Genomic DNA, 26,661 nt, shown 5'->3' with positions numbered 1-26,661 from the left:
AGATGAGTTTCTGTTTCAAGACAGTAAGAACCATACTGTCTGTGTAAATCCAACAAAAGGAACTTTAAACGAGAAACCTATAGATGAACTTCTTTTGAAAGCAGATGTTGGCAACAAAGCTGACAAAGAATATGTCATTGAAAAAGTTCAAGAAGAACATGACAGAGCAGATGCAACATATGCAACGAAAGAACATACTCATCCTGAACTAGCGGACAAAACATATGTTGACAATAAAATGTCAAGTGAAGTGACAAGAGCTGACAAAGAATATTCTAAAAAGACTCATACACATACCATTGCAAATATTACAAACTTACAAGAAACCTTAAACAGGAAAAGTGACGTTGGACATACACATACCATTGCAAATATTACAAACTTACAAGAAACTTAAACAGGAAAAGTGACGTTGGACATACACATACCATTGCAAATATTACAAATTACAAGAACCTTAAACAGGAAAAGTGACGTTGGACATACACATACCATTGCAAATATTACAAACTTACAAGAAACCTTAAACAGGAAAAGTGACGTTGGACATACACATACCATTGCAAATATTACAAACTTACAAGAAACCTTAAACAGTAAAAGTAACGTTGGACATACACATACAAGTTTTACAACTTTTACAGCAGATGATATTACACTAAACACAACCTTGCCAAGTAAAGCTCCAACAATACCACCGGCAACAAGTCTTGTAGATACTTTGATATCTAATGACAATAGTATTATACATCTAAGACAGGAACTCAATGTGCTTAAACAAATTTTGCCGAATCTTATTTACCCGGTTGGCTCTATTTATACGTCAATGAACTCTACCAGACCAGAAGTAGTACTTGGTTTTGGAACTTGGACTCAAATAGTCGACAGGTTTTTGTATTGTGCAAACTCTTCAAAGGAAACAGGTGGAAGTAAAACGATTTCAGGTGCAAATTTACCTGCGCACAGTCACTACGTAAGTTTAACTACATCTCGAGAAGGTGAGCATAGGCATAAATATTGGGATTGGACAGGAATGACAAAAGGTAAAGGATATGATGTTAAAGACAACGTTCAGTTTGCTATAAATTGTTACTTGAGTAACACTGAGGTAGGAGGAAACCATACACATTTCGTTTCAGGATATACACAAACAACGGGACAAAGTAAAGACTACATGCCACCTTACATGACAGTTTACGCATGGTATAGAAATGCTTAGTCGTCATTTTCAACTTCTTTAGCATATTCGTCAGGAGTTGTCTTATATTTGTTAGGAACTGTCTTTGAAAGTATACCACCTTGAACTTTGACAAGTTTGAAACGAGGTCTGACAATAGTAGTTTTATCTTCTGCTTGCAGTGTGTACATTTTGCCATGTTTGCCTAAAACTTCATAATATTCTCTTGTATACTTTCTTCTATTTTTACGAACACGAATGTGAGTACCTGTCGGGTTCCCATTGTTGTCATAGTCAATAGTATTTTCATATGGGTCGCGTTTAGGTATTTCTATTTTTACTTTGTCACCTTTCTGAAGTTTGAAGCCCGGCATTCTTTCTTGTTTGTCTCTTTTGATTAAATTGTTAAATATATAGTCTTTCTCTAAGTCAGGGTTGTTTTTCATTTCTTCGGGGGAGTGGTTTCCCAAACCTTTTTGTTTACGGCTATTGTAAATATTTAAAACTTGTCTCATCTTTGCCATGGAGAAGTGTCTATACTTGTCGTCATATGACATTTCATTTGCTTCACCACCTTGTGGTTGGTTTAAGTCTCTTAACATTTTTATACAACCGTCAATGACACCAAGAGCAGAATGGTTTTGGTCGACAATGAAATATTGGTTTACATTTTTTGAACGCAGATAGTTTTTAATATCGTCTGATTTGAAAGAACTTTCACAGTCAGATGTCAGTTTTGTTGGATGGTATTTGTCAACGAAGATTGTCAAAGCAGTTTTCACATCTAAAATATTTTTGGACCATAATGGTATGGCTTCACAGTATCTTGTGTTTTGACCGACAAATATTAGCCAGTATGGTGGTCCATCTTCTCTATACCTCGGAATGTTTTCCAAGATATCCATAAACCAAGCATTTGGTGTTGAACTAAAGATTTTTACCATGAGTGCTTTCTTTGTCGCTTTAGAAACATACGGGTCCTTGTTTGAATTCGTCATTTTTAACCCATAAGAAATGGGTTTATTTGGCGCATTAGCAGGAGTCGCATCTAGATTTTTACCCGCAGTGGGAACAATAGCCAGAGGTGCATTTGGAATTGGAAGGAAGATTTTGAGTACTTTAGGTATACTTAAAGAGAAAGCACAACCTATTATACAAACTGTACAGAAAGGTTGGGATGTAGCACGAGATGCAGCAAATCTTATTCCAAATCCTGAAACAAGAGGAAAAGTTCAAGGATGGATGGACAATGTAGGAAGACAAGCCGGAAACTACTATAACAAAGCAAATGACTACTATAACCAAGCAGGGCACTATATGGACCAAGGTGAAAGATTCTTTAACAGAGGATATAACCATGCACAACAGTGGGTAAACAACAACCAACCGCAACCACCTCAAACTTGGGGAATGTAAAGTTTTTTACTGAGATGAAATGAACAATACAGCATTGAGACAAATGGGTTCAAGATGGATTTGTCGGCTTCCAGCAGTTACACCACCACGTGTTTGTCAAGTTCTTCCTATACCTCAGGAAGTTTTAGACCGACTTAAAAAACCTAAACAACCAGTTGAAAACAAACCAAACTAAAATTTTTTACTGAGATGAAATGACCGAAGAAGTTGAAACGGTAGATTTGACACCACAAACAAAAAGTTCAGAACCATTGTCAAAACCTGTCAAAGAACTTACAGATGAAGAGAAAAATTCAATAATAGAAAGTGCCAGGTCTGGAAATACAAACCCTAACTACAAAGTCACTTTTCATAGAAATGGAACGGCTAGTATCTCAAAAAAGAAACAGACTCTCACAAATAAAATATTGAAGTCTGAAGGAGCTTTCGAGACAACAGATGGAAAAGTTTACTTCACTGACCAACAGTTCATTATAGAACATCTCATTGACTTAGAGTCGAAATATTCTAAACTTTACAACAAACACAAAAAGTTGAAAGGAAAACAAAAACAAATGGCATATGATATTTATGAAGATGTTGACGACACAACTGTTCCAGCAAGTGAGGTAAAGTCAAAGGAACCGAAAAGTGACGAAAAACCGATAGAAGAAGGGGAGCCAAAAACTGAAGATAAACCAAAACCAAAGTTTAGTTTGGAAACTAAACCAAGTCAACCTTCATTAGCTGGTATGGGTTGGCGTCAAAGACTTATGGTAGCGGGCGGTTATGTAAAGTAAAGGAAAAAACATTTTTTTATTTTTATAAAAATGCCCCCATATAGAATGGATAGAAAATCTGCTAGAATAAAAGCAGAGTTGCAAAGATATGGTTGGAGAGTTTCGAAGAATTTTAAATATAGGAAGGGAAGACCCATAAAAGTCTATGACAAATTGTCTGGTCTTCGCTACGAAATGGACTTGGAAACAGCACGTGCAAATTATCCAAACAGACTAGAGAGGTTAGAAGAAGAACGTCTTATGGACATGCCTTTCGATGTTAGTGAACCTCAAGTTGAAGGACACGACGGCTTTGCCAGATTCTACTGGAAACATGACGAACAATTGCATCCTTTGAGAAGGAAAAAAGGAAAAGGTGAAGACACACATGCTCCCATGGAAAGAACAAGATATGCATATGAGAAGTACCGTGAAGTTAGAAGTCAAATTACATCTGGTCGAACCTTTACAGTAAACTTTGACGAAGGAAAGAACAAAGAAGGCTTCATGGGTGTACTTGCTGCCATACAAGACGGAAATAAGAAAGGACACAATCGCAGATTGACCATAACAGATTTGGACAGTCACATTTACTATGCACATGGCAATGTCACAACAGCCGCACAACTTCTTGACGCTTTCAAGACTACAAAGAGAGAACAAATGTTTGACTCCGACTCAGACATTTTGAATGCAATTGAAGGAATTGCAAGCGTGAAGTTCGAATGGTATCAACCTAACCCTCAAGCAGTCAGACAACATGCTGGGTATTTCCCGTTCAGAAATAAGTCTGACATTGACGAACGAAGAAGGATACAACAAACTCATTGAAATGGGAATGGTCGGTGAAAAGATGGGCTGTTTTAAGCTAGATAAGGTATTTTCCGAAGTTCATGTCCTCTCCAAGCGTAAGTACTGGGGCATACTTGAAGACGGCACAGAAGTAAAACATTGCATGAAGTAAAACATTGCATGAAATAAAAACGTTTTTTCAAAAAAATATTTTTTTATTTTATTTGAAATGTACGCTGAGTTTGTTGGAGAAGACCGTTGGGAAACTTGTTTGTTAGATGAGAAATATGAAATTCACTGTTGTGAGTCATTTGAAGTCAGAAACAAAAAGACAAAAAGAGTTTTAAGCGAATGGGAGCGAAATGACGGATATGCTATTATGAATATGAGTGGGAAACGCTATCTTAAACATATTGTCATTGCAACTCATTTTATACTGAATCCTAACAATTTACCTTTTGTAGACCATATAAACCATATAAGAAACGACAATAGACTTGAAAACTTACGTTGGGTCACTCGTTCTGAAAACAATAAGAACAAAAGCAAATTTGGAGATATTGTATTCGAATTTGTCGACGAACTAGAAGATGAAACAATTGAAATTACAGACTATGGCAAGCATACGTTTGAGTTTTACTACTATAGCGAAGAACAAGACTCTTTCTACTTTTATACCGGCGTAAACTATAGGAAATTACAAGTATATTTTACTAAGGCGGGCTATGCTTATGTAAACACTAGAGATACAGATGGAAAAAACGTTACAATACTTCTTAACAAATTCAAGAAGCTATATGGCATACCATTTTAAAACGTTTTTTAAACCATATATTTTTACATATATTAAATGCTTCAGGTTGAAAAACAAAGAACAAAAGTAGCAGATACAAAACCGTTAGACTATATCTTTACAAATGCTGGTAGAAATATTTCAGATGAAGAAATTTCATCCCGAACATACAGGTTCGACTATCCAATTCGTTGGCTTCAAAGTCCTTCAGATGCAAAGGCAATAGGATTTAGAAGAGTTTTGTTTTCAAATAGAACTAACGCGTTTATGTTCGCAGTATATTTTCATGGGCAGTATAAAGGTCCTGACGGTCTACTAGACAAATTTGATGAAATGAGAATCTTTACAGTTCGTTCAGACGAAAGTCTTGAGAAAACTCTAAATGACTTTCAAACTCAAATAAACAAATACTACTGGGAATTTCAAGAAAAATACGACTCTTTACTAAATGGAACATACTATCTGAAACTAGAATATGACAAGATGAACTCCACCGTTTCATTTCAAAAGATTGAAATTAACCCTCCAAGAGATACAGAGTTTTTATTTTGGAAAGTAGACAAACGTTCTTGGGCACAATTTCTTCGGTTACTAAACCAGAACGAACCATTACCACCAGATGGTCCATTTCAATTTATACCTCCACCAGCAGATTTGACAGTTTATAGAAACGTGTTTGACCCTCAAAATGTTATGTGCCATGCAAGTTTCAGTTCAAGCAACAACAGTTTTCTTTGTATCGGTAAGGACTTTTATGACTTTGCTTCTAAATTCTACGAACCACCTAGTAACAGTTTCTCTGACTTTCAAGTTTGGTTCACAACAAATGGTCTGCAGCATATTATACCATTGTACTATGACTTTTATCTCGAATTGTCTTTCATATACAACTACGGAAAAGTGCTGAAAAAGTATTGAAAAAGTATTGAAAAATGAGTTTTGGTTGAAAAAAGAGGTGGAGCCAAAAGTGGCTCGACTTCAAAACAAGCATTTTGTGAAGAATATACCAACCGCCGGAATTCCGGCGGTTGCTTTTTATACAAAATTCAACAGGTGAATTTTCATGAATTTCCTTAAGACAGAAAAAATATATTTTAGGTGTCACCAGGTCCCCAGGTCCCCAGGTCAATTTAACTTCTCTGAAAAAATGAGACAACATGACATTTAGACAACAACACAGGAAATAGACTTCTTCGTACATGTTTTGTTGAGACTTCATCGTATATGTTTTGTTGAGACTTCATCGTCAATGTTTTGTTGAGACTTCATCGTATTCTTTCACCCGTTGAATTTTGTATAAAAAGCAACCCGCGGAATTCCGCGGGTTGGTATATTCTTCACAAAATGCTTGTTTTGAGGTCGAGCCACTTTTGGCTCCACCGTATTTTTCAACCAAAACTCATTTTTTTCGGCAAAAATATATTTTAGGTGAAGTGGTGAGATCTCAGAACTAGTCTTGTACTGTTTCAAGACAATATTTGTACTGTTTCAAGACAATGTCCGACGGTTAAGCCACAAACGAATGTCCGACAGTTAAGCCACAAACGAATGTCCGACGTACCACCCAAAAATATTTTTTATTTTTATTGTAAGAACTGAAATGACAGTCGAAGCAAAAACGTTCACGAACAAATCTAATGGCGAAACATTCACAAAAGGCACTTACAACGGTATTGAAGTCTTACGTAGAGACAAGGATGGTTATATAAATGCAACAAAGATGTGTCAGCAGTTTAGGAAAGACTTTAGAAGGTTGTTGGAAAATAAGTCCTGGGAAGAGTATTTTAAGGCATTTTGTGAAGAATATACCAACCCGCGGAATTCCGGCGGTTGCTTTTTATACAAAATTCATGCAGGAATTCCGGATGAAATCAAACAGGTTAGAGGAACGTATGTAGACCCAAGACTTGTAAACTATATAGCAATGTGGGCTTCTCCAAAATATTGCATAGCAGTTGGAAAAATTCTGGACTCCATAGACAAGAAAGTTCATGAGAAATTAGATGAAGAAGAACTTGAAGATACAGTAGAGAATGCAAAACCTTTGTTCGAACAAGAAGTTAGAAAAATGTGCGAAAAACAAATAGAACATGAACGTGAGATATGTTCTGGTTATAGAGATTCTCCATACGAACTAGACCAATGGGAACAAGAAGATTTAAAGAGAGAATTTAGAGAATATGAACTCGCTAAGATAGCATTAGAAGCTGCAGAAGAGAGGTTAAAAGTTTGGGGTCGTTTTGTACAAAAATATTGTGAGTAAATGAACCATTTCTTTTTATTGAATTCGGCAAAAATATATTTTAGGTGAAGTGGTGAGATCTCAGAACTAGTCTTGTACTGTTTTTTCACCCGTTGAATTTTGTATAAAAAGCAACCCGCGGAATTCCGCGGGTTGGTATATTCTTCACAAAATGCTTGTTTTGAGGTCGAGCCACTTTTGGCTCCACCGTAGAAAACACACAAAACTCATGAGTTTTGTTGTTCTCGGACCAAAAAATATATTTTGGGTCATTTACACTCATTGACGAAGAAGTCTTGACAAAACATTTACGAAGAAGTTTATTTCCTGTGTTGTTGTCAAAATGTCATGTTGTCACCATTTTCAAAAAGATGTTAGTTGACCGAGTGACCGAGTGACCTGGTTCCACCTAAAATATATTTTTGCTGAAAAAAATGACCAAATTTCATGAATTTCCTCATATGTTTGCGACCCTCGGAAAACCGAGGGACGAGATTCCGTACGAAAATCGTGAAAAATTGCGAGTACGTAAGAAATCTTACTCGCCTAAAACACATGAAAATCGTAAAAAATTGCGACCCCGACTTTTCCCGGGGTCGCCTAAAACACATGAAAATCGTGAAAAAATGACCAAATTTCATGATATAACTGTATTTTTTTTACGAAGTGAACTTTGACACTTCGTCAAAAAAATCCCTGAAATCATATCTTTTATACAAGATAGAAAAACCGAGGGTAGAGATTCCGTACGAAAATCGTGAAAAATTGCGAGTAGGTAAAAAACCGGGGTCGCCTAAAACACATGAAAATCGTGAAAAATTGCGAGTAGGTAAAAAACCGGGGTCGCCTAAAACACATGAAAATCGTGAAAAATTGCGAGTAGGGAAAAAAACCCAGTCGCCTAAAACTCATGAAAATCGTGAAAAATTGCGAGTAGGGGAAAAACCCCAGTCGCCTAAAACACATGAAAATCGTAAAAAAATGACCAAATTTCATTATATAACTGTATTTTTTTTGACGAAGAGAACTTTTGCACTTCGTAAAAAAATCCCTGAAATCATATCTTTTATACAAGATAGAAAAAAAAGTTAGTTTTATTTTTTTTTATTTTTTTATTTTGTATGTAAGAACAGAAAATGACAAACACTGAGTTTGAAACAGTTAAAAAGATAGACAATGACACCAAAGTGGTTAGAATTGGTGATTTAAACGTAAGATACTCAAAGAAATACAAGAAATATTCTTTGTCAGACATTTTAACACTATCTGAAGGAAAGAAAGCACACGACTGGGTTAAAAATGCTTCAACTCAGAAAATTTTGACAAGAAATCCTGAGCTGATGATATCGGTAAGATTCTATGGAACAAGAGCATATCTTATAGACAAAAGTCTTATACCAGTAGTTTTGTTCTGGATTGACCCAGTTGTTGGATATAATTTCATAACATATGGTTCATTCGATACTGAACGTTGCAGTGAAGGCTTACTTTACATCGTTCAGAAACCGAAGGACTTCAATACAAAGAGATATAAGATAGGAAGAACATTTAATATAACTCAAAGATATGACAGTATAGTCAATAGAGTCAAGGTTGCGTTTGTTAACGATATGAGAGCTGCTGAAACAGAACTACTTGAAAAGTTTGAGAAAATGTATGGTGCTCCCACGAAAGGTAAAGAAACGTTTGAAGTAGATGAGATCGACAAAGCTATAAAATTATTTGACGAAGTTGCTGAAAAATACATGTAAAGCGTTTATTTTTGGTCTTTTATACAAGATAGAAAATAACGCTAATTTTATTTTTATTTTATTTTTTATTTTGTATGTAAAGACAGATATGACAACAACAGAGAACACAACAACTGCTATCGTTCATGAAGATATAAATGAAGAATACGAGTACATACAGTATAACAAACAGTTACGTCTCATTCGTTCGGTCAAAGATGACATGTACCAAATGCAAAGTATTTTGAATGCTCTTCGTTCTACAAAGCAAGCATACCATTGGTTTGAAAACCAACAGACAAAAGAACTTTTAGAAGAATTTCCTCATATGTTTGCTACCCTCGGAAAACCGAGGGTAGAGATTCCGTACGAAAATCGCAAGAATTTGGCTCCTGGTTTGAGAGGTTGGTATGTACATAGACTTCTTGTAAATGCTGTTGCAATGTGGGCTTCACCTCGCTATGCTTGTTATATTTTCATGATGTTAGATGAAATTCATAGACAAGAACGTGAAGAGATGGAAAAGAAACTTCAAGCAAAAGATGAAGTCATTGAAGCAAAAGACAAAAACATACAGAAAAGAATACCACGTTCGGTACCAAAAGGAAAGGAAAAGAACTATAAGTATATGATTTATACTGAAGAGATGGAAAATGAAGAAGACAGAGATATGGTTATGTTGCATTTAGTCAGAAGAAACAACAAAAGCTTTTACGACCTTGCTAAGATTTACAAATCTGACAGAAATTGGTTCTATCGCGAAAACTTACCGATTTCAATGACACCGAATGAAGATGTGAAACAAATAGTTCAAGATGCTTTACCTCAAACACACTATGATATGAAAGGTTGTACAATACTTACATTCAAAGAAGATTTACCATTGTTAAAGGAAAAGATAACAGAGTATTTTGACAACTTCAAAGAGGAAGAGTAAATGAACCATTTATTTTTCAAGCTTGACACCAAAGATGGCTCAGGTAGCTCTAGATGGTAAATTGTCTTGTCAAATCCTTCTGGCATTCCGAGTCCTTCCTTCCAACAGGAAAAGTCCTTCCTTCCGACAGGAAAAGTCCTTCCTTCCAACAGGAAAAGTCCTTCCTTCCAACAGGAAAAATTTTTCTTTCCGACAGGAAAAGTTTTTCTTTCCGACAGGAAAAAAATTTTCTGTTGTCCGTCCGTAAACCATTCAAATTTTCGAAAATTGAGAACTTTTTGGTCGAACTTCAGAAAAAGTTTTTCCTTCCAACAGGAAAAATTTTTCTTTCCGACAGGAAAAGTTTTTCTTTCCAACAGGAAAAGTCCTTCCTTCCGACAGGAAAAGTCCTTCCTTCTGGCATTCCGAGTCCATTCCAAAGCCAGAAGAACCGAAAGCTGCAGAACCACAACAGACTAAGACTAAAACACTTACATTTTCAAGCTTGACTTTTTACAATTTGAACTTTGTTCGCGTAGATATGAATTCTGAAAGAAGTATGAGGGTCTTGTATGACTTTGTACTTCTCCCAGAGTTCATGTCTGTCAAACTTACCTGCCATGGACTCTTTCATAAGTTCCATGAAATCGTCTTCGGACAATCCGGGGAAAAGTATGATATCAGTAAGTATTCTCTTTACATCCTTACTTAAACTCTTGGCTGTCTGTACACAAATGACAACTGAAATGTTAAAGTGTCTGAGCTTCTTAAGAATTCGACACATGTCTTGTTCTCTATTCTTTAACAAAGGATGAGAAGCAAAGTCATCTAAGATAAGAAGACATCTATGAGGGTAAGTCTTCCAATCGTAAGATTGCAATTTCTTCGAAATGTATTCTATCTCTTTCTGTTTGTTTCTGAAGTGTTTCTTCTCTAATATTCTCTGCATTTCCTCATTTGGGTCTTTAAACTTCGATTTATATATCATTTATAGCATTGTACTTCAAAACTCTTCTTTGGTACTTCTTTATCCAATCTAACAACTCAGAGTCTTTTATACATACTAACTTAGACTTTTTTATAATATTTTTGAACGAATTTACGGTTTGGTCAAATTGACCAGAAGTACTACAAATGACAACTAACTCATAGAATGGGTTCTTCTCATCTAGTTCTTGTTGTTGTGCAGCCATTTTAAGATAAGTGAAAGTCTTACCCGACCCAGGCGGTGCAATTAGACCTGTTATACCATTCTGAGCAAATAAGAACTTGTCATGTATGGGTTTTATCTGAGCATTTTCCAACTTCCTCTTGTTCTTATTTAAAACATTCTCAAATTTTTTGTCAATGTCAGCAAACTTTTTTTCTAACATATTTTTAGAAAAATTAAAAATTTTATCTTTTAGAAAATGTCTAGCGATTTCGCCATCTATATTCGAGACAAGCTTTTCGACAGCAAAACATCTGTCGACCATAAAATCTTACATAGTGTAAACAAGAAAGGTGAATTTGTTCTAAAGTTCTGTTTCTGGGAATATGACAAGAACCATAAAACATTAAGCAGAGCAGTCTTAAAATTTGTCAATGACAGACTTGTTGACAGAGCTGACGCCTCTTGGAGAGATGAAGTCCAACAAAACTTCTTAGAATGCAAAGAAGACACATGCGCTGTTCTTGAAGATGAAATAGAAAACAGAATAGAAGGCTATTAAATGACAAAGCACTTTTACAAAATATGGTTCTGAGAAGTTTGACATAACTCCACCAGAAAAGAAGAAGAGAGAAAAGAAAGAAAAGAAAGAGAAGAAGAGAAGAAAAACCAGAGCCAGAGAAGGGGAGATATGACATGTAAAAATAAAATTTTATTTTTAGAACATTTCTGGGTCAATGTCAATGTTCTCTTCCTCTTTAGGAGCACACTGGCTTAGACTCAAATCTTTTTACCCAACTTACCTTGAACTTCAACTATCTTAGACTCATTATTCATAGTCGTCTGCTTTCTTTGGTTCATAAGGTATAACAATTGTATGCTTTGCCTTCTTTAAGGTTTGAAACCCTGTCAAAACTTTCTTTGACTGTTAACAAACCTTCTATGTCTAGTCTTCAAATTTCGCACCATTTTTAGTCACAATAGCAAACTTAACTGGTTCGATGTTCCAAACTTTGTCAAATGTAGACTTTTCAAAATGGTAGAAGTAAACATTCAAATATGTGAATGGGTCTAGTTCTTCTTTAAGTCCTGACATGTACTTGTTGACTGAGATGAATTTCGTCATCTTTCCTATCGGATAAAAAAATATTTTTTTTTAAAATTTACTCAGAAAAATTTTTCCTTGTATATACCATTCTGTACGTCTAAAAGACTTTTTGACATTTGCCAAGAATGTTCGTTTAGACGCTGCCATATAACCATACTCTTGACAATACTGTTTATACGAATCGTACAATGACCTTTCATCTAAACACTCAAAGTCAGTTTCATCTATGAACAGTTCATATACACTCTTGTTTGCTTCTAACAATGTTTGTCTCTCTTCGGTATGTGGAATTTGTCTTGGATTGAACTTAAAATATCTAATGTCATGAATATGAGAACAAGTGGTTGTAAAAGTCAGATGTCAAAGTTTCTGACCAAAGCGTCAAAATATTCTGTATCTTGCATATGAGAATCTGACGTTCTGACAACTACATATCTTCTGTCAGAACTTTCTAACTTCATCGGAACGGCATTGTTTGAAACCATGACGAAGTTTGCAACATTTTCACAAACTCTTTGGTCTCTATACTTTCTTTCAACAACTCCAACTTTGTCTGTTATAAGACTCTTCAAAGCATCTGAGTTCAAAACTTTTGTTGTATCTATACTTTGAAGTTCGATTACATACTATAAGTTTCATATTCTCTATTGAAGAGTTAAATTTACCGCAGATGTTTTCTAAGTTTGTCATATTAGGTTCGAATAGCCCTCTAACAGTTTGCATAAGATATCTGTAAAGAAAGTGTTCTTACCTGTTCCTTGTTTTCCAATTAAATGAGAGCAGTTTCATTTTTAGCACTTGGATGTTGTAAGATGTTTGCAAACCAACATAAGATATACTCATAGACTCTTTCGTTTCCATTGCATAATTTCTTTGACATGGTCTAACCAAGCTTCTATAACATTTTCTTTCCATTCTACTTGTTCGTATTTATATCCAGTTGAAGATAGAATAGAAGTTTGGAGAAGGTGTATAAAACTTTATACCACGAACTGAAAAATCTTCTAACTTTGACAATAAGATATCCCAAGCATCTAACATCTTCATTCCAACTTGTACGACTTTTATTTTCTTAAGTTTCTGTTTACATTCTTGTTCTGAAACTATTGTCGCTTTGGTTTGTTAAAGTACATCCCATTCTTTCATGACATAACATTCTGGGGCAGAGTCGACATAAATGACTAAACGTTTCAAATTCTCGACTGCTTTGTTATAGTCTCTAAATGGACACATATTTCTGAACGCTTGGAAGTCATAAAAATCTGAAACATCTATTCTGTACATTTTTATAAAAATAAAAAAAATATTTTTTTTATTCTTGACTTTGTTGTTCTTGAGCTATTTGTTGCATTTGTTGCATTTGTTGTTCTTGAGCTATTTGTTGTTGAAGTTGTTCTTGTAGTACAATACTTTCACCAGTTGCATCTTCCAATTCGAAACTTTCTGCCGTCATTGACAAATACATAGGACATAAAAGTTTTACAGGAACAAAGTTTGCGTCAACTAAGGTTAAGTTTATGTTTGCTAAAGTGTTTGAGTTTACTAAAGCTGAAAACTCTGCATTCGAATGAACAATAGGCAAACCAGCAGAGAAAGTGTTGTTTATACGCATGAGTATCTTTTGGTCATAGTAGTTTCTGTCGACATTCGAATAGCACTTTGAACCTAAGTTTGAAACAATATATAAAATAGGTGTACTTAAAGTCAATGGAATAGATAGACCTTGTATGACACCTTTTCCTGTTATAGGAAACTGTTGGTAGTAAAAACCAGATATAAGTTTTGTATTATAGCTCATATCGTTTATACTAAACTCAGTCGGACATCCAAACATAATGAAACCTGCTCTAGTTGCAGCACATGTTACATCCGTCCTTAAAGTATTAAATAAGTCAACAAAACCTGTTGGTGGTATATCTGAGTAAGTATCTTCAAAGGAGTATTTTTTACCATTCACAACAACAAAGTCTTCTGGTGTCAAAAGAGCAAAACAGGCTTTAGTCGTCATTGTGTTTAAGGTTAGTTTACAATATCGTCCTTGAGGACTTTGTAAGTTTGTTGTTATAGAATTATATGACTCAGGGTTTTTAGTCGTAATAGTATAAACCACTATGTCTTCTGCCATTTTTACTTAGCAAACAAACTTTAATGAAATGTTGTGGTCGTCAAATATTTTTATGACGTCTGGGAAACTATATTTTAAGTTCAACGTTTCACCTCCTTTCATAACGTATATCTTGTCAATGACATTATATGAACACCACAGCAAGCAATGTCGGGTTCTATTTCTTTGATGTTTATATCGTCTGCCTCTGTCAAAAGTTTCAATAGTTCTTTCAAAACTTCATGAGGTGCAATGACATATGAGTTCACTTTTACAGGGTTGTGTTCGACCAAGTTTAACATTAGACCTAAAGCTTGACAAATCTTCTCCTGAGTTTGAAGTTTGTCTTTCAGTTGTTGGTAGTCGTTTCGAATATCTGCAACAGAACTTAAGTCTCTGCTAACTTCAGGATATGTTGGTTGTTCTTTTACAGGAACTATTGTTATACCATCTTTGTCTTCGTATGGTTTCCCCACTTCAACATCTCTGTCTTTGACATTGACAACAACACTTTGACTGTTTGTTTAGTTGGTGAATTTAACTTCACATCTGCCACCGCCATTAAACCTTTTGAAACACTTACGCTTCTATTTTCGGAAATGACATTTTACTTAGAATAAAAGATGGACGTATTTGAGTATCTCTTCGAATTGAAGCAGAACAAAGTTTACACACACAAACAGTACAAATACATTGACAGAGTAGTTCTTTACACAAACAATGGAAAATGTTATAGAATAGCAGTCTTTGCTGAACCAAAATATTTTCATAAAAGCAAAGAAAGTTGGTATAACTGAAATGGTGAAAGTTCTTGAAGCAGACAAAAATATAACAACAAAACTGACCGATATTTCTAAAGGTAAGTTTATAATACAATATTATATCAAAACTGGCGTACTGTCAATATTTGACGGAGAGAAGTCAGTTCAAGAACAACTTACTGACCTGCTGCCAAAATCTGCTCGATGGAAGCTGTCGTTATACCAATCTGAGGAGCCCCAGCAGGTTTCATCGAACGAATCTTCAAAAGAGCATCTTCTGTGAAAAGTGCTATTGGTTTTGTAAAACTTCTTTGCTTTCAATCATCTGGACCGTCTCTGTCACTAGTATATTGTATTTGAACTGTACCAACAGTTGAAATACCACCCATAAAGTCTTCTGAGTCAGCAAATGGAATGCCAAGCCAAAAGTTTGAACGGTCTCTATTTGTATATGAGTTTTTTGAGCTCCTGCATGGGTCCACTACTTTCACATATGGCATAATAGAACTTTGCATTTCAGGGTTAATGGTTGTTGTGAAGTTGTTGTTAAAGTTCATAGCATCTAATGTCAAGTTGTATGACCTCATATCCTCAACTGTAGAATATTCTTCTCTTGGATAATATTTGCCATCTATGTTTATATGATATTTTAATACCGGGGTTGTAGAAACAAGAATAGTCATTTATAGTTCGTCTGAACAGTACAAACATAGTATCTGCATGTTTCATTGCAGTTGTTAAGGCAATATCTGTTCTTGCACCTGGGTCAGCACTTTGGTTTCCAACTTCACCTGCAAAGTCTTTGACAGATATTTGGTGTATAGGGAACATAAGTGGAACTGCAATATATTTGGCAGCTAAAGCATTTGAAATATCTGGGTCCAACATATAGACTGCAAGTCTGCTTTCTATTCTCTTGCATTCAAACTTTTCGCATGTGAACTTAACTGGGTCCCAAGCAGTTCCAGCCAGCATTGAAATAATAGTTTACTTCAGTGTTGAGGTTTGAGAAACCAAAAGTCTAAGTCAACTTTGTCTTTGCAAAATTCGGCGAATGACGTTTGATTTGCTCCCTTTACGTCTTAAGAGCGAATGGGTCTTGTGTTGGTGCAATGACTAAGTTATTTTTGCTTGGAGTAAGTTCAATAGAAATTTTTCCTGCCCAGTTTGGCAAGTATCTTTAAAAACCTGAAGATGAGGAAAGATGACAAAGGAACTCTAAGTTTCAGTTTTACTTTGGTTACTGCTGCTGCAGTTTGTCCAGAAAGGTTAACATAAACTCCTGGAACGTTAGGGTCAAGTCTTCTTATTTTCTCATAGCTATTGCATACTGGTCTGTTTGTTCTCTAGCTTGTGGTTGTACTGAGTTTCTCAAAAGCGAACCATTCATAGTTTGCCCATGTTACTGTTTGAACTAAGTCAGAGTTAGAATATATCTTATATCCCATGAAAACTTCTGGAGCATATTGGTATCCGACATAGAAAATTCCATTGCAACCTTTCTTGTCAGACAACTTGGCAGAAGCGTTTTATTTCAATGTCTTGTTCCACGTATAAGAATGAGTTGTCAATAGAAATTATATGAAACTGTCGCAAGCAATATCTACTGTTGTGAAGAACCTTCTCCAAACTCACCTACATTTCCATAAGAAAACAGCAGTTGTATATTCGTAAGTTCCAGGAACTATTTCTGACCTTCTAATGGCATTGTCGCATTCGTTATACCATTTCGGAAACATTTCCATTCATGGCATCCAAAACTGTTGGCGTTATATTCTGAGCGGCGTACATTTCATATGGGTAAAAATATAGAATAGTTGGATTTATGTGTCATAATAGAACCCACGTGGACCAAGCTTTACTTTCTTCCTGACTGAGTTTTTAACTCTTCTTTTTCCTTCATTGCCACTACTTTCACTAGATGAAGTTACTTCTTCACTACTTTCACTTTGTTCTACTCTTCTCTTCTTCTTTGGTGTCGCTTTTGGTAACTTGCCCTCTGCTTCAAGTTGTTGCATCTTTGCCTCATGTTCACTAGTATGTTGTAAATTTCCCATGTCCTTTTTGCCTTTGGGCTCTGGTCGCCCATCTCAGGTAACCTATATCCTAGAAAGATTTTGTCATAGTTTGTATTTGAGTCTTCGCGTATTGTTTGCATGACTCTTTCCTGAGTTTCCGGTTCAAGCTCTTCAAACAGAGCTTGTCCATATGGAATAAGCTCGTTTCCAAATATATGTTTTTGTAGCCATTCTGGTTTTCTTTCCATGTTACCAATATATCTTTTGTGAATGGGAAAGCTTTTACCCAACGTTTCAGTCTTGCGTCATTTATTTCTGTAGTTGGTTTTATTTTGTCAAGGAACATGTTTTTCAATACTAACATTTCATTTGGTACTGTCCATTTGAGTTTTCTTAAATATTCATCCCTTCTCGGTTCATTGTCTGCAAAGTAAGTTTTTATGACATTTTGTAAACTTTCGTTTGCAAGGTCATGTACAATAGGTTCTCTTCCTTCTCTCTCCCTAACTTTCTTTCTAAACTCTTCACCAAATATACCATCTCTATGGTTCTGTGTAGTTCTTTGAGATAAATGTTCTAGAACGTCAGGTGTTATATTTCCATCAGCCATGTTCATTTCATACTGGTCCAAAATATCTGCATGTTTCATATCTTTCAATGGCATTAAAGCCGCGCTGAAAATACCAGCTATATCTGGTTCACCATTCACTTCCATTGCGTCTACAACTTCTTGGAATTGTGGTTGTAAGTTTATGAACCACCTATCCGGGTTAGCTTTATGACCCCATCTCATTGTAGTTCCATAGTCTGCAGAAACAAAAGTAGGTTTGTTTCCATCTTGGTTAGGTTCTGAATGAACTTTAAACAATGTTTCATTTCTATATGTTTTGTTGAAATTTAACCTTTTATTTTCACCGAGTTCATCCAAAGATTGAACGTTATGCTCGTAAGTAAAAAGGGTTGTTGTATTTGCGTACATTTTCTTTCAGTACTTCCATTCTATGCTGAATATTTTCATCTGGTGTTGGAGTCTTTTGTATGTCGGCAAACATTTTTCGATATTCTTCTACTATGTCAGCCGAATTTTTTCTTAGACTCTTGGAAAGATTCCATATTCCCTCATACTCTTGTTGAGGGTCAAGATTTTTCGGCTGTTCCAAATCTTTATCTAGTTCTGTGAAGTTAGTTTCCAAAGGAGGGACTTGTTCGTTTCCTTCAGGCTCTTCTAGCTGTTGTTGCTGAACTATTTCTTCCATGTCTGGTTGTATCTGAACTTCTTCCTGTGGAGTTTCTTGTACCTCATCTGCTGGCATTTCATATATTCCGAGACCGTTTTCAACAAGTTCCCTATCTAAGTCATCCGGACTCATAAACCTTTCTTCTTTCGTTCCCTCTCTATTTTTTACGCGTTTCATGAAGAAGTTGAATATCATTTAGCTCTGACACAAATATCTCGGAGTAAATTCATCATGTCATTTGGATGATATGCTATTAAATCATATCCCTTAGCGAGCTTGTATTTTCCAGGTTTGAAATTATATCCATTTGGTGCTGAACCATAAAGCTAAATAGGTTCGGGTCAGTATTTCCTCCCTTGAACTTTCTAATAGCTTCTTTATATCTGTCACTAAAGTCAATACTATCTGGGTAACCATAGTCTTCTTTAAGCATTTTTAAGAATTCTTGGTTTCCTTGTTCTCTACTTCTTTTATGTCCTTGCTCTGTTTGTGGTTGTTGTTGTGCAGGGTTTTGAACTGTTGGTTGTTGTGCTGGATTTTGAACTGTTGGTTTTGGTTGTTGTTGTGCTGGTTGTTGTTGTGGTGCTGGTTGTTGTGTTGGTTGTTGTGTTGGTTGTTGTTGCTGTTGTGCTGGTTGTGCAGGGTTTTGAACTGTTGGTTTTGGTGCATGCCTGCGTCTGTGTCCATGTGACGATGTAAATGTTTTAGGTAGTCCTGGTGCAGGTGCTTCTCTTGGAGGGTTTGGTGGTATATAGGTTCCACTAGCTAGTATATAAGTTCCACCAGCTGGTATATAAGTTCCACCAGCTGGCACATATGTTCCATCTGCAGCATAGTGTCCTACCTGACTTTTCGTTTTTAAGAAAGCATTTACTAGGTCTGTTTTGGTCTGTTGTAACTCTTTTTCTTGACTTTCCACAACAGTTGCTCTAACGGCGTCATAGGCACTTTGAACTGCCTGTCTCGTTGCTGCATCTGTTATTTTCGTCATATTTTGTGCTACTTCTTTTAACTCGTTGTCGAAACCTTCAGACTTCAGTTTCTTTCCAGATGAGAAGTCGTTCACTTGTTTCACCTTACTATGAAGAGCTTCGAAGGCGTTCTTAAAGTCAGCATTCGTTAAAGCTTCATTTGAACTGTCTTCATCCGCTTGTATTTTTTCCTTATTGACCCTATAAGTGGGCTGCTTTAGCGTTGGCTTGGGCATCTAACCAGTCATTGTTAGCTTTTATATATATGCGCTTTTCATTGCCTTTTGCATGGCTGCGTCGTTATTTTTACTTTCTTGTGCTAAGTTTTCATACTGTACGGTTTGGTTTTGCAACTGTAAAAGTTTTTCTGCCTTTACATTTGCTTCAACTTCTTTTTTATACTCATCGCTATCCATATATGTCTTCAGGGCTTTTTGTTTTATCTCTTCATCTTTCAGTACTTTATATTGAGTAGTATGGTTTTTCAAATTTTACAAACATCTTGTTCCATTTTTTGCTACTTCTGCTGCTTTTTCTGACACTTTTTCGCATATTCCTCTGTACTTAGTTCTTTCAGTTGTTCTTCTTTCTTCTTTTTCTCTACGTTTAACTCATTGAGTTTCTTTGTGTGTCTGTCTATTCTAGTTTCTTTTTCGTTTTCACTATTTGCTTCTGTATGTCTATGTTTGACTTTTTGACATCTGATATTTGATTTTTGAGTGAACTCAAATTCATTTGACTTTGAGGGTTATAGGCTGTTCCGTCTGCAGCTCCACCATAGCCTGCCATTTTCGCTAAAAGTGCCGCTCTTAAACCTCCACTCTGTGCACCAAAAACTCGGTTTAAAAGCATAGGATTGCTTGACATTTGTTGCAACATAGTGGGGTCATTCAGCATTTGTTGTTGCAACTGTTGTTGTGGTGTTAGTCTTACTATTGGATGTTTCAATGCTCCCTTCCTCTTACGTATATTCCTACGTATCTTACGTGGCATTTTAAGTGAAGTTAAAAAGCGTCATTTGACAGATGTTTATATGACACTTTCTCCGGTTTATAGGACCTCTCTCATATTCTATCTTGTCATATCTAAACTCATAGTCATGTATGTCCTCTAACCATCTCATGACACTTTCCAAACCACTTTTATCGGATGTAAAGTAAAAGCATGGATGGTTATGTAAAACGTCTAAAGTTTCTAAAGAGTCTCTCAAAGTATACTTCCTTGGAACGCCCGTAACTTTTCCTGTAGCGACGATAGACCCTTACTTGTCCGGACAAAGTTGTACTATTTTGAGTGCTCTACCAAAAAGTCAACGACGACGACTCTCAAAAATTTTTATGGGCTAGAAGGGGCGCAGCCCCTGGGAAGCCCCCTATACCAAAAAAACTTCATTTTATACTTCATTTATACTAAACATCTTCGGGGCTAGAGGGCACGAAGTGCCTGGAGGCCCCACTACCCTTTTTTTTTTTTTTTTTTTTTTATTCAAATTATAGTTGAGATGTTGTTAAGCTCATTTTATTGAGTATTTTTAATGCTAAAGTTGCAACGTTGAAAAGATTGAAAGATTTCCTTCCAACTACAGCTTCTAATGCAAATCTACATGTTTACCAATGCATTTTAAGCAAACTAGTTTCATGATGGTTCATAAAATCACGTTATTTCATCTTATTGACTTATCAAAAAAATAACTTTCCTTTGAAATAGAGTTAAACTAGAATATCCATAAAAACAAATAATAGATTTTAATAAATACAAACATAATTTTACGGAAGCTGTAGAAGCTGGTTAATTTCGGAAAGAATATTGTCAACTTCTCTTTCTTGCTGAATGTTTCTTTGGCCAGACCTTGTCTCGAATGAAAATGGACGCGAAACAAAGCTTCGATATGTCGACCTCGAAGGATATTCCTCTTCCATAATCTCATTTGCAAGTTTTTCGTCATCTTCTCTCTTTTTACGCAATCTTTCAACGTGTCCGTCCATTCCTGGAACTGTAACACGCTCATAAAACTGTGGAGGAGGATGTCTTCTGATTATCTTCGGTTTAAAAGTACATTCAGATAATTCTTGTTGTTCTTTCCAGTTTCTTTGCTCTGCTGCAAGGCGATCACGCCTAGATATTGATGAAACCGATTCTTCGAATACATTTGACTTCGTATTCATTGTTAATTGGCGAGATCTTTGGTTCATCACCGGTTTGATCGTTGTTTCAATGGGAACATCATCTACTGTAGATTTCCTCATGCTTTGCTGAACAAGTCTTTCAAAAGTATAAGGATCAGAACGTTTTTTACGCGGAGTTGTATTTGATAGTGAATTTTCTAAAGTTATCGATTGCTCTGTAACTCTCTTTCGAGGTCTTGAAAGGTTTTCTATGATATCACGCTGTTCATCTCGAGTAATTTTCCTTGAAAATGAAGAATTAGCGTTTGAAACGCTTGCAGATCTTTGTTTTTTGAATTGCCTAAGCATAAAGTCATCTCCATTTGTTGATTGATACTTTTCGGCAATTTTCTCAGAATTTTTGTTTATTAATCTTTTATGAGTTTCTTTTCGTGGCGTTTGAGCTCTTTTTTGAGGATGAATGAGATGATCTGTTGTGTAATTATCATTTTTAAGTCGTGGATTGATTTTAGGATGAAAAGTATATGTTTCTTGAAATTCGCGTTCTTTTTCTTCATTTGCAAGTCGAATTGTTTCATTTCTCTTTTGAAATGACTCATTTATTCGTTCACTTGGCGGTTTGTAGTTTTTAATACGAATGTTCTTGCGAGGTAATGCAAAATCTTCGTCATCTTGAAATAAATTAGAGGCGTGATGAGTTCTTTTTTCTAAAATTTCGATAGATTCTTTAAATAGTCTGTTCTTATCAGCCTTTCCGACATATGGACTTTGCTTATTTGCATCCATTGTAGTCACTAAATAATTTTGATCGTTATCTTCTGAATCAGAAGAAGATGGTTGGGCTAAATCGTTCTGTAGCATCTCTATTTCATTATTTAATGTGTCAAGTTCGCTTGACAAAGCTATAATTCGTGATGAACTCAAATTTCGATTTTTCATTTTATTTTCATTGATAAACGATAATTTATGTAAAATCGATTGATTTCCATTTATTTATATTGCAAGCAATATTTAAACAATGTATCATGAATTTGATTTAAAATTTGATTTATGAACTCAATATGAAGGCAATCCAGCAAAAATTATGGGATCATAGATAAAACTTTCATTTATACAGTATAACTAGACTTATTTTCCTATTAGTCTTTGTTTACTCGGTCTCCAAATTTTCATTGGGTAAACAAATCATAAAATTTAAAAAATAAACACGTTGAATTGAGAAGTATCCACAAAGACTATATATATTTATTGTGTTTTATCAGTTAAAAACCAAAAATAAAGATGAATTAAAAATGATTTAATAGATGATTAAATGGGATTTGATTGATTCAAAGAAATACCTCCCTCAAAATATTATAAAAGACATTTGAGCATCATATCGAATAATAATAGTTATGCAAAGTCATATGTTACTCGCTCTACCATGGAATACGAAATTATTTCACTCAACAATGATTTTATTACATTCTTGATGAGGGAATATAATATGTAAATCAAATAACTCGAATGCGGATTGTAGAATAATATTGAGTCTTTTTTTTTTAATTCGATCAATCTAATGAAGTGAACTATTGCTTTATTAATTCAAAGATTATTGATATGCCATCTCTTTGGGAATTTTTCCTTTCATTAGGTTCAAATATCAATGAAAAAGATGAAAATAATTGTGGAGAGACAGCTCTTTGTATAGCAGCATGATTAAAAAAAAAGCCGAGCTTCTTATTTAACATGATCCAGACATTTATTCTTTAACAAATGTATTTATTGATGTTAGTAATCTATACTTGTTGAATGTATCAATTAAGTCGTTGGGGCATTAAATACGCTTGTTGATAAGTATTATTGATACATCTTTTGTGATTTTAGATCTTTAGAACATCCCAATGTATAGAATAATAGTGAATGCATAGAGAAGTGATTTTGTGATTTCGGCGTTGATGATTCTGCATTGACATGTAAGGAAGTCACATGAGTATATAGCTTTAGGGTTAAGAAGACATTCTGATATGATCTTTCGAATGAATGAGATTGACCTGTTCTCGATGATGACACCACATCGAAGATGATCACATCCGAAGAAGATAGAACTCTCGACGTTTTCGACGCACTTAGGGATGTTGATCGATGTCAGTGAAGAGCAGTTCGCGAATGCATATTGTTTGATGGTACGAACGGAGTCGTCTGGGATAGAGATGCTGATCAGATTTCTGCATCCGATGAATGCGCCTGATGATATAGTTCGGAGTGTCTGTGGGAGGTTGAAGAACTTGATATATGAAGCTGGAGGGAAGCAGAAGAGGACTGTCTCCGACTTGTTGTAAAGAGCACCGACATCGACTGAGAAGTATTCACTTCGTGGACATTCGATGACAGAAAGAGATGAACATCCGTCGAAGAACAAGTTGCCGATGTTTCGAAGAGAGCAGTCTTGTGGGATTGTAAACTTGACGAGATTTTTGCATCCTTTGAAGACGTAGTCTGACATGTACTCTGTGCGATTTGGAACTGTGAAAGTTGTGATGTTCGTGTTCTCGAAGCAGTTAGATCCGATCTCTTTGACATTTGGAGGAAGTGTGATGTGTGAAAGATTATAACATTTGCTGAAACAACCCATACCAATAGATGTAAGTTTAGAGTCAATTGGGAATGTGATGTTAGTGATTCCTGTGTTACTGAATGCATATGTATCAATATTCTCTAACGATGATGGGAAAACAATTTCTCTCAACGAAAAACAATTCAAGAAACATGAACTCTGAATCGTTGTTATATTATTCTTGAATATTATATTTTTGAGATTATTGCAGTTAGCGAATGCAAATTCTCTAATTGTTACATTTTCACATTCGTAATATTCAACTGTCTCTAGAAATGCGCAATTATAAAAAGCATTTTTATTAATCATTTGTAACTTACATCCAAATTTAATTGTTTTCAGAGAATCACAACCGTTAAATGTAGATATTCCAATATATGACAAAGAAGCCGGAAGATTTATATTTGTAATATTTTTGCAATTTTTAAATGCAAAATCTTCAATTGCAATAACTTTTGATTCTTCTTCAAAAATAATTGTTTTTAATATGTTATTACCACTGAAAACACTGTTGTGTATCGTTTCAACAAATGATGGAATTGTGTATGAATCTCGTTCACTCAAATATAAAACAAGTGTTGTTCGTGAATTATATATCAGTTCTTGATCATCTTGGAAAAAAGGAGATCCATCTTCGAATGTGATAACAGTATGAGGAGGAAAGCATTGACCTCCAAGAGAATTCACTGATCTCGGAATTGTAACATTTTTGAGATTATTACAATATGCAAAAGCTGTATCGCCTATTGTTAACAAACCTTCTGGAAATGTAATACTTGAAATATTAGTTCCTTGGAAGCATGCTGGTGTTATTATTTTTAACTCATTTCCAAATGTGACTTTTCGTAAAAATTCGCATTCCATAAATTCAGAAAATTTTGTAAATTGAAGGGTATTTGGAATATTTACCGATTTTAAATGAGAATAAGCAAATGAATAGGAATCGAGTATTTTTACATTTGATGTAAAAATAATTGATTCAATAAGTGAGCGTCCAAATGAATAATATCCTATTTTCTCAATAAAATCGGGAGTCACGAATGATTTCGAATGATTTCCTGGGAAGCATATCAGTATTTTCTTATCTTTTGAATATAAAATCCCATCAATTGATGTAAAGATCTCATTTTATTCATCACATTCAATTGTTTTAAGTGTTTGTGGTGATTCTATTTCTGCATTCATCACAGACATGTATTTTGGAATGAAAAGTTTTGTTATAATTGTATCTTTAAAGCATCCTGTATCAATTGTTTGAAGTTCTGAATCTTTTGGAATAATAAAATTTTCCAGTTTATAACAGTATGCAAAACAATATTCAGATAAAGTTTGAACAGATGGTGGTAATGAAATATTAACTAGAGATACACATAGGTAAAAAGCATATATGTCAATTGTTCTAAGATAATTGCATTTTGAAAAATCAATCGAGGTGAGTTTTGAGCATCTGTAAAACGCGCAATCGCCAATTCTATTGAGTTTGGAATTATGTTGGAATGCGACCGATTTGAGTGTAGTTCTGCTTCCTTCAAATGCATAATTTCCACAAAGAGATGGTCCACGTTGTCCAAAGATGACCTCACAGTTCGATTTGATTTCAACATCAGTTACACCATTAGTAGAACATAGTATTCTATCATTTTCTTGATAATTTTCTTCAAAATCTATTTAGATTTTAAAGGCTCGTGTTTGAATGCTTTTTGAAAATTTTTTGAAATTCTGATCATTATGAAAATTTAGGTAAACAAATCATTATCACATTATCAAGGGAATTAACGTTTCAATTCTCTCAATTTTTTGTGAGCAAATGCGGAGATTCGATTTCAAAGTTAACTTTCCAAACATGTTAGCAGCTTTTATTATAATGATATAACACAAACATACGAGTATCAAATAAAACAAGTAAAAAAAACATAATATTCTGGAAATAATTATCAAATCTAGAAAATAGGAAATTCAATTTCAATATCGAGTTAAGTTCCTGCAAATGAGTAGTTCAATATAGAAAATTCAATTTTCAGTTATTTATATTTTCAGAATTTCAAATTTGAAGAGTAATTTAAAAATATTAGGTTAAACAACCATAAATAATTATGGTTGCAAGAACCTAGAGTAATAAAAAATTGTAATTTATAGAAAGCTCATATTTATTTTGGAGCGTAAGCACGCTGGAGCTTAGCAAATGTTACCTTAAGGTGGCGCATTTCACCAGAGCCCTGAGCACGCTTGCGGTGGGCCTTCTTTTCCCAGTCATAATGGCGCATTGTAGCATCTGGGTATCCACATTTGGCGCATTTGCCCTTCTGAATGTGGAAGCAGCGGTTGCCACAGCGGCGGCAAATTGTGTGTGTCTTGTTATGTCTTGGACCGAATGATGGAGTACCAGCACCCATTGTCAAAAAGAAAGGCCAATTTCCAACCGTTGTAAAGTTAATTATTTTCAGCCGTATTCGTTAAAATTGGACAATTCCATAATTAAATAAATGTGGTTTATATCAGAAATTAATATCGATGAGTATTTTTTTCCAAATTCAGCAGCTTCAAGAAATTCGTTGAAGATATTGAACTCATAGATGCATAGTGGAGTTGCATTATACTAGAATTTATTGGGAAATAGAAATGGAATATCCTCCTGATGACTCATGATACAAAGTGAAAGTATTAGATATCAATTCAGTAATTTAATGGATAAACTTTGAAATCATGACTTCAAGATGGCGAACAGTTCATATTTAAGATATTTTGAAGATATGTCAATAGCTTAT

At 34.9% G+C, this 26,661-nt stretch overlaps 14 protein-coding genes and 4 pseudogenes across 18 annotated transcripts, besides 1 other annotated feature; 10 read left to right on the top strand and 8 right to left on the bottom strand.

The window, feature by feature from the left end:
• Nucleotides 1-280: 280 nt before the first annotated feature.
• Nucleotides 281-17,815: a mobile genetic element.
• On the bottom strand, nt 1,216-2,175 carry TVAGG3_0562970 (uncharacterized protein; the record flags this gene model as incomplete). Its single annotated transcript, XM_051238522.1, has 1 exon — nt 1,216-2,175. The coding sequence occupies one exon, from the start codon at nt 2,173-2,175 to the stop codon at nt 1,216-1,218; it is 960 nt and encodes a 319-aa protein (XP_051096346.1).
• Nucleotides 2,192-2,593, top strand: TVAGG3_0562960 (uncharacterized protein; the record flags this gene model as incomplete). Its single annotated transcript, XM_051238521.1, has 1 exon — nt 2,192-2,593. One exon carries the CDS (start codon nt 2,192-2,194, stop codon nt 2,591-2,593), a length of 402 nt encoding a protein of 133 aa, XP_051096345.1.
• Nucleotides 2,613-2,768, top strand: TVAGG3_0562950 (uncharacterized protein; the record flags this gene model as incomplete). Its single annotated transcript, XM_051238520.1, has 1 exon — nt 2,613-2,768. One exon carries the CDS (start codon nt 2,613-2,615, stop codon nt 2,766-2,768), a length of 156 nt encoding a protein of 51 aa, XP_051096344.1.
• Nucleotides 2,788-3,372, top strand: TVAGG3_0562940 (phage tail repeat-like family; the record flags this gene model as incomplete). The annotated part of the gene is made up of 1 exon (XM_051238519.1): nt 2,788-3,372. One exon carries the CDS (start codon nt 2,788-2,790, stop codon nt 3,370-3,372), a length of 585 nt encoding a protein of 194 aa, XP_051096343.1.
• On the top strand, nt 3,418-4,182 carry TVAGG3_0562930 (uncharacterized protein; the record flags this gene model as incomplete). The annotated part of the gene is made up of 1 exon (XM_051238518.1): nt 3,418-4,182. One exon carries the CDS (start codon nt 3,418-3,420, stop codon nt 4,180-4,182), a length of 765 nt encoding a protein of 254 aa, XP_051096342.1.
• Nucleotides 4,373-4,957, top strand: TVAGG3_0562920 (His-Me finger endonucleases family; the record flags this gene model as incomplete). The annotated part of the gene is made up of 1 exon (XM_051238517.1): nt 4,373-4,957. One exon carries the CDS (start codon nt 4,373-4,375, stop codon nt 4,955-4,957), a length of 585 nt encoding a protein of 194 aa, XP_051096341.1.
• Nucleotides 4,994-5,836, top strand: TVAGG3_0562910 (uncharacterized protein; the record flags this gene model as incomplete). The annotated part of the gene is made up of 1 exon (XM_051238516.1): nt 4,994-5,836. A coding segment is annotated over one exon (843 nt), but the record flags the coding sequence as incomplete, so codon positions are not given.
• TVAGG3_0562900 (uncharacterized protein) lies at nt 6,657-7,199 on the top strand (the record flags this gene model as incomplete). The annotated part of the gene is made up of 1 exon (XM_051238515.1): nt 6,657-7,199. The coding sequence occupies one exon, from the start codon at nt 6,657-6,659 to the stop codon at nt 7,197-7,199; it is 543 nt and encodes a 180-aa protein (XP_051096339.1).
• On the top strand, nt 8,519-8,929 carry TVAGG3_0562890 (organellar and viral DNA polymerase type B; the record flags this gene model as incomplete). Its single annotated transcript, XM_051238514.1, has 1 exon — nt 8,519-8,929. The coding sequence occupies one exon, from the start codon at nt 8,519-8,521 to the stop codon at nt 8,927-8,929; it is 411 nt and encodes a 136-aa protein (XP_051096338.1).
• On the top strand, nt 9,555-9,845 carry TVAGG3_0562880 (uncharacterized protein; the record flags this gene model as incomplete). Its single annotated transcript, XM_051238513.1, has 1 exon — nt 9,555-9,845. One exon carries the CDS (start codon nt 9,555-9,557, stop codon nt 9,843-9,845), a length of 291 nt encoding a protein of 96 aa, XP_051096337.1.
• On the bottom strand, nt 10,324-11,197 carry TVAGG3_0562870 (annotated as a pseudogene). The gene has a single exon. A coding segment is annotated over exon 1 (874 nt).
• Nucleotides 11,234-11,676, top strand: TVAGG3_0562860 (annotated as a pseudogene). The gene has a single exon. A coding segment is annotated over exon 1 (443 nt).
• TVAGG3_0562850 (uncharacterized protein) lies at nt 13,395-14,207 on the bottom strand (the record flags this gene model as incomplete). Its single annotated transcript, XM_051238512.1, has 1 exon — nt 13,395-14,207. The coding sequence occupies one exon, from the start codon at nt 14,205-14,207 to the stop codon at nt 13,395-13,397; it is 813 nt and encodes a 270-aa protein (XP_051096336.1).
• TVAGG3_0562840 lies at nt 16,771-17,505 on the bottom strand (annotated as a pseudogene). The gene has a single exon. A coding segment is annotated over exon 1 (735 nt).
• A 344-nt stretch (nt 17,816-18,159) lies between the features above and the next one.
• TVAGG3_0562820 lies at nt 18,160-20,167 on the bottom strand (annotated as a pseudogene). The gene has a single exon. A coding segment is annotated over exon 1 (2,008 nt).
• A 773-nt stretch (nt 20,168-20,940) lies between these two features.
• On the bottom strand, nt 20,941-22,239 carry TVAGG3_0562810 (uncharacterized protein; the record flags this gene model as incomplete). The annotated part of the gene is made up of 1 exon (XM_001580583.1): nt 20,941-22,239. One exon carries the CDS (start codon nt 22,237-22,239, stop codon nt 20,941-20,943), a length of 1,299 nt encoding a protein of 432 aa, XP_001580633.1.
• A 931-nt stretch (nt 22,240-23,170) lies between these two features.
• On the bottom strand, nt 23,171-24,760 carry TVAGG3_0562800 (ribonuclease inhibitor domain-containing protein; the record flags this gene model as incomplete). Its single annotated transcript, XM_001580584.1, has 1 exon — nt 23,171-24,760. The coding sequence occupies one exon, from the start codon at nt 24,758-24,760 to the stop codon at nt 23,171-23,173; it is 1,590 nt and encodes a 529-aa protein (XP_001580634.1).
• A 1,139-nt stretch (nt 24,761-25,899) lies between these two features.
• TVAGG3_0562790 (rRNA binding) lies at nt 25,900-26,381 on the bottom strand (the record flags this gene model as incomplete). The annotated part of the gene is made up of 1 exon (XM_001580585.2): nt 26,044-26,289. The coding sequence occupies one exon, from the start codon at nt 26,287-26,289 to the stop codon at nt 26,044-26,046; it is 246 nt and encodes an 81-aa protein (XP_001580635.1).
• Between the last annotated feature and the right edge of the window lie 280 nt (nt 26,382-26,661).

The sequence above is a fragment of the Trichomonas vaginalis genome, chromosome II, assembly GCF_026262505.1.
Source record: "Trichomonas vaginalis G3 chromosome II, whole genome shotgun sequence".
NCBI lineage: Eukaryota > Parabasalia > Trichomonadida > Trichomonadidae > Trichomonas > Trichomonas vaginalis.
The sequence above is the reverse complement of the archived record's forward strand: the minus strand, read 5'-3'. Positions and strand labels throughout refer to the sequence as shown.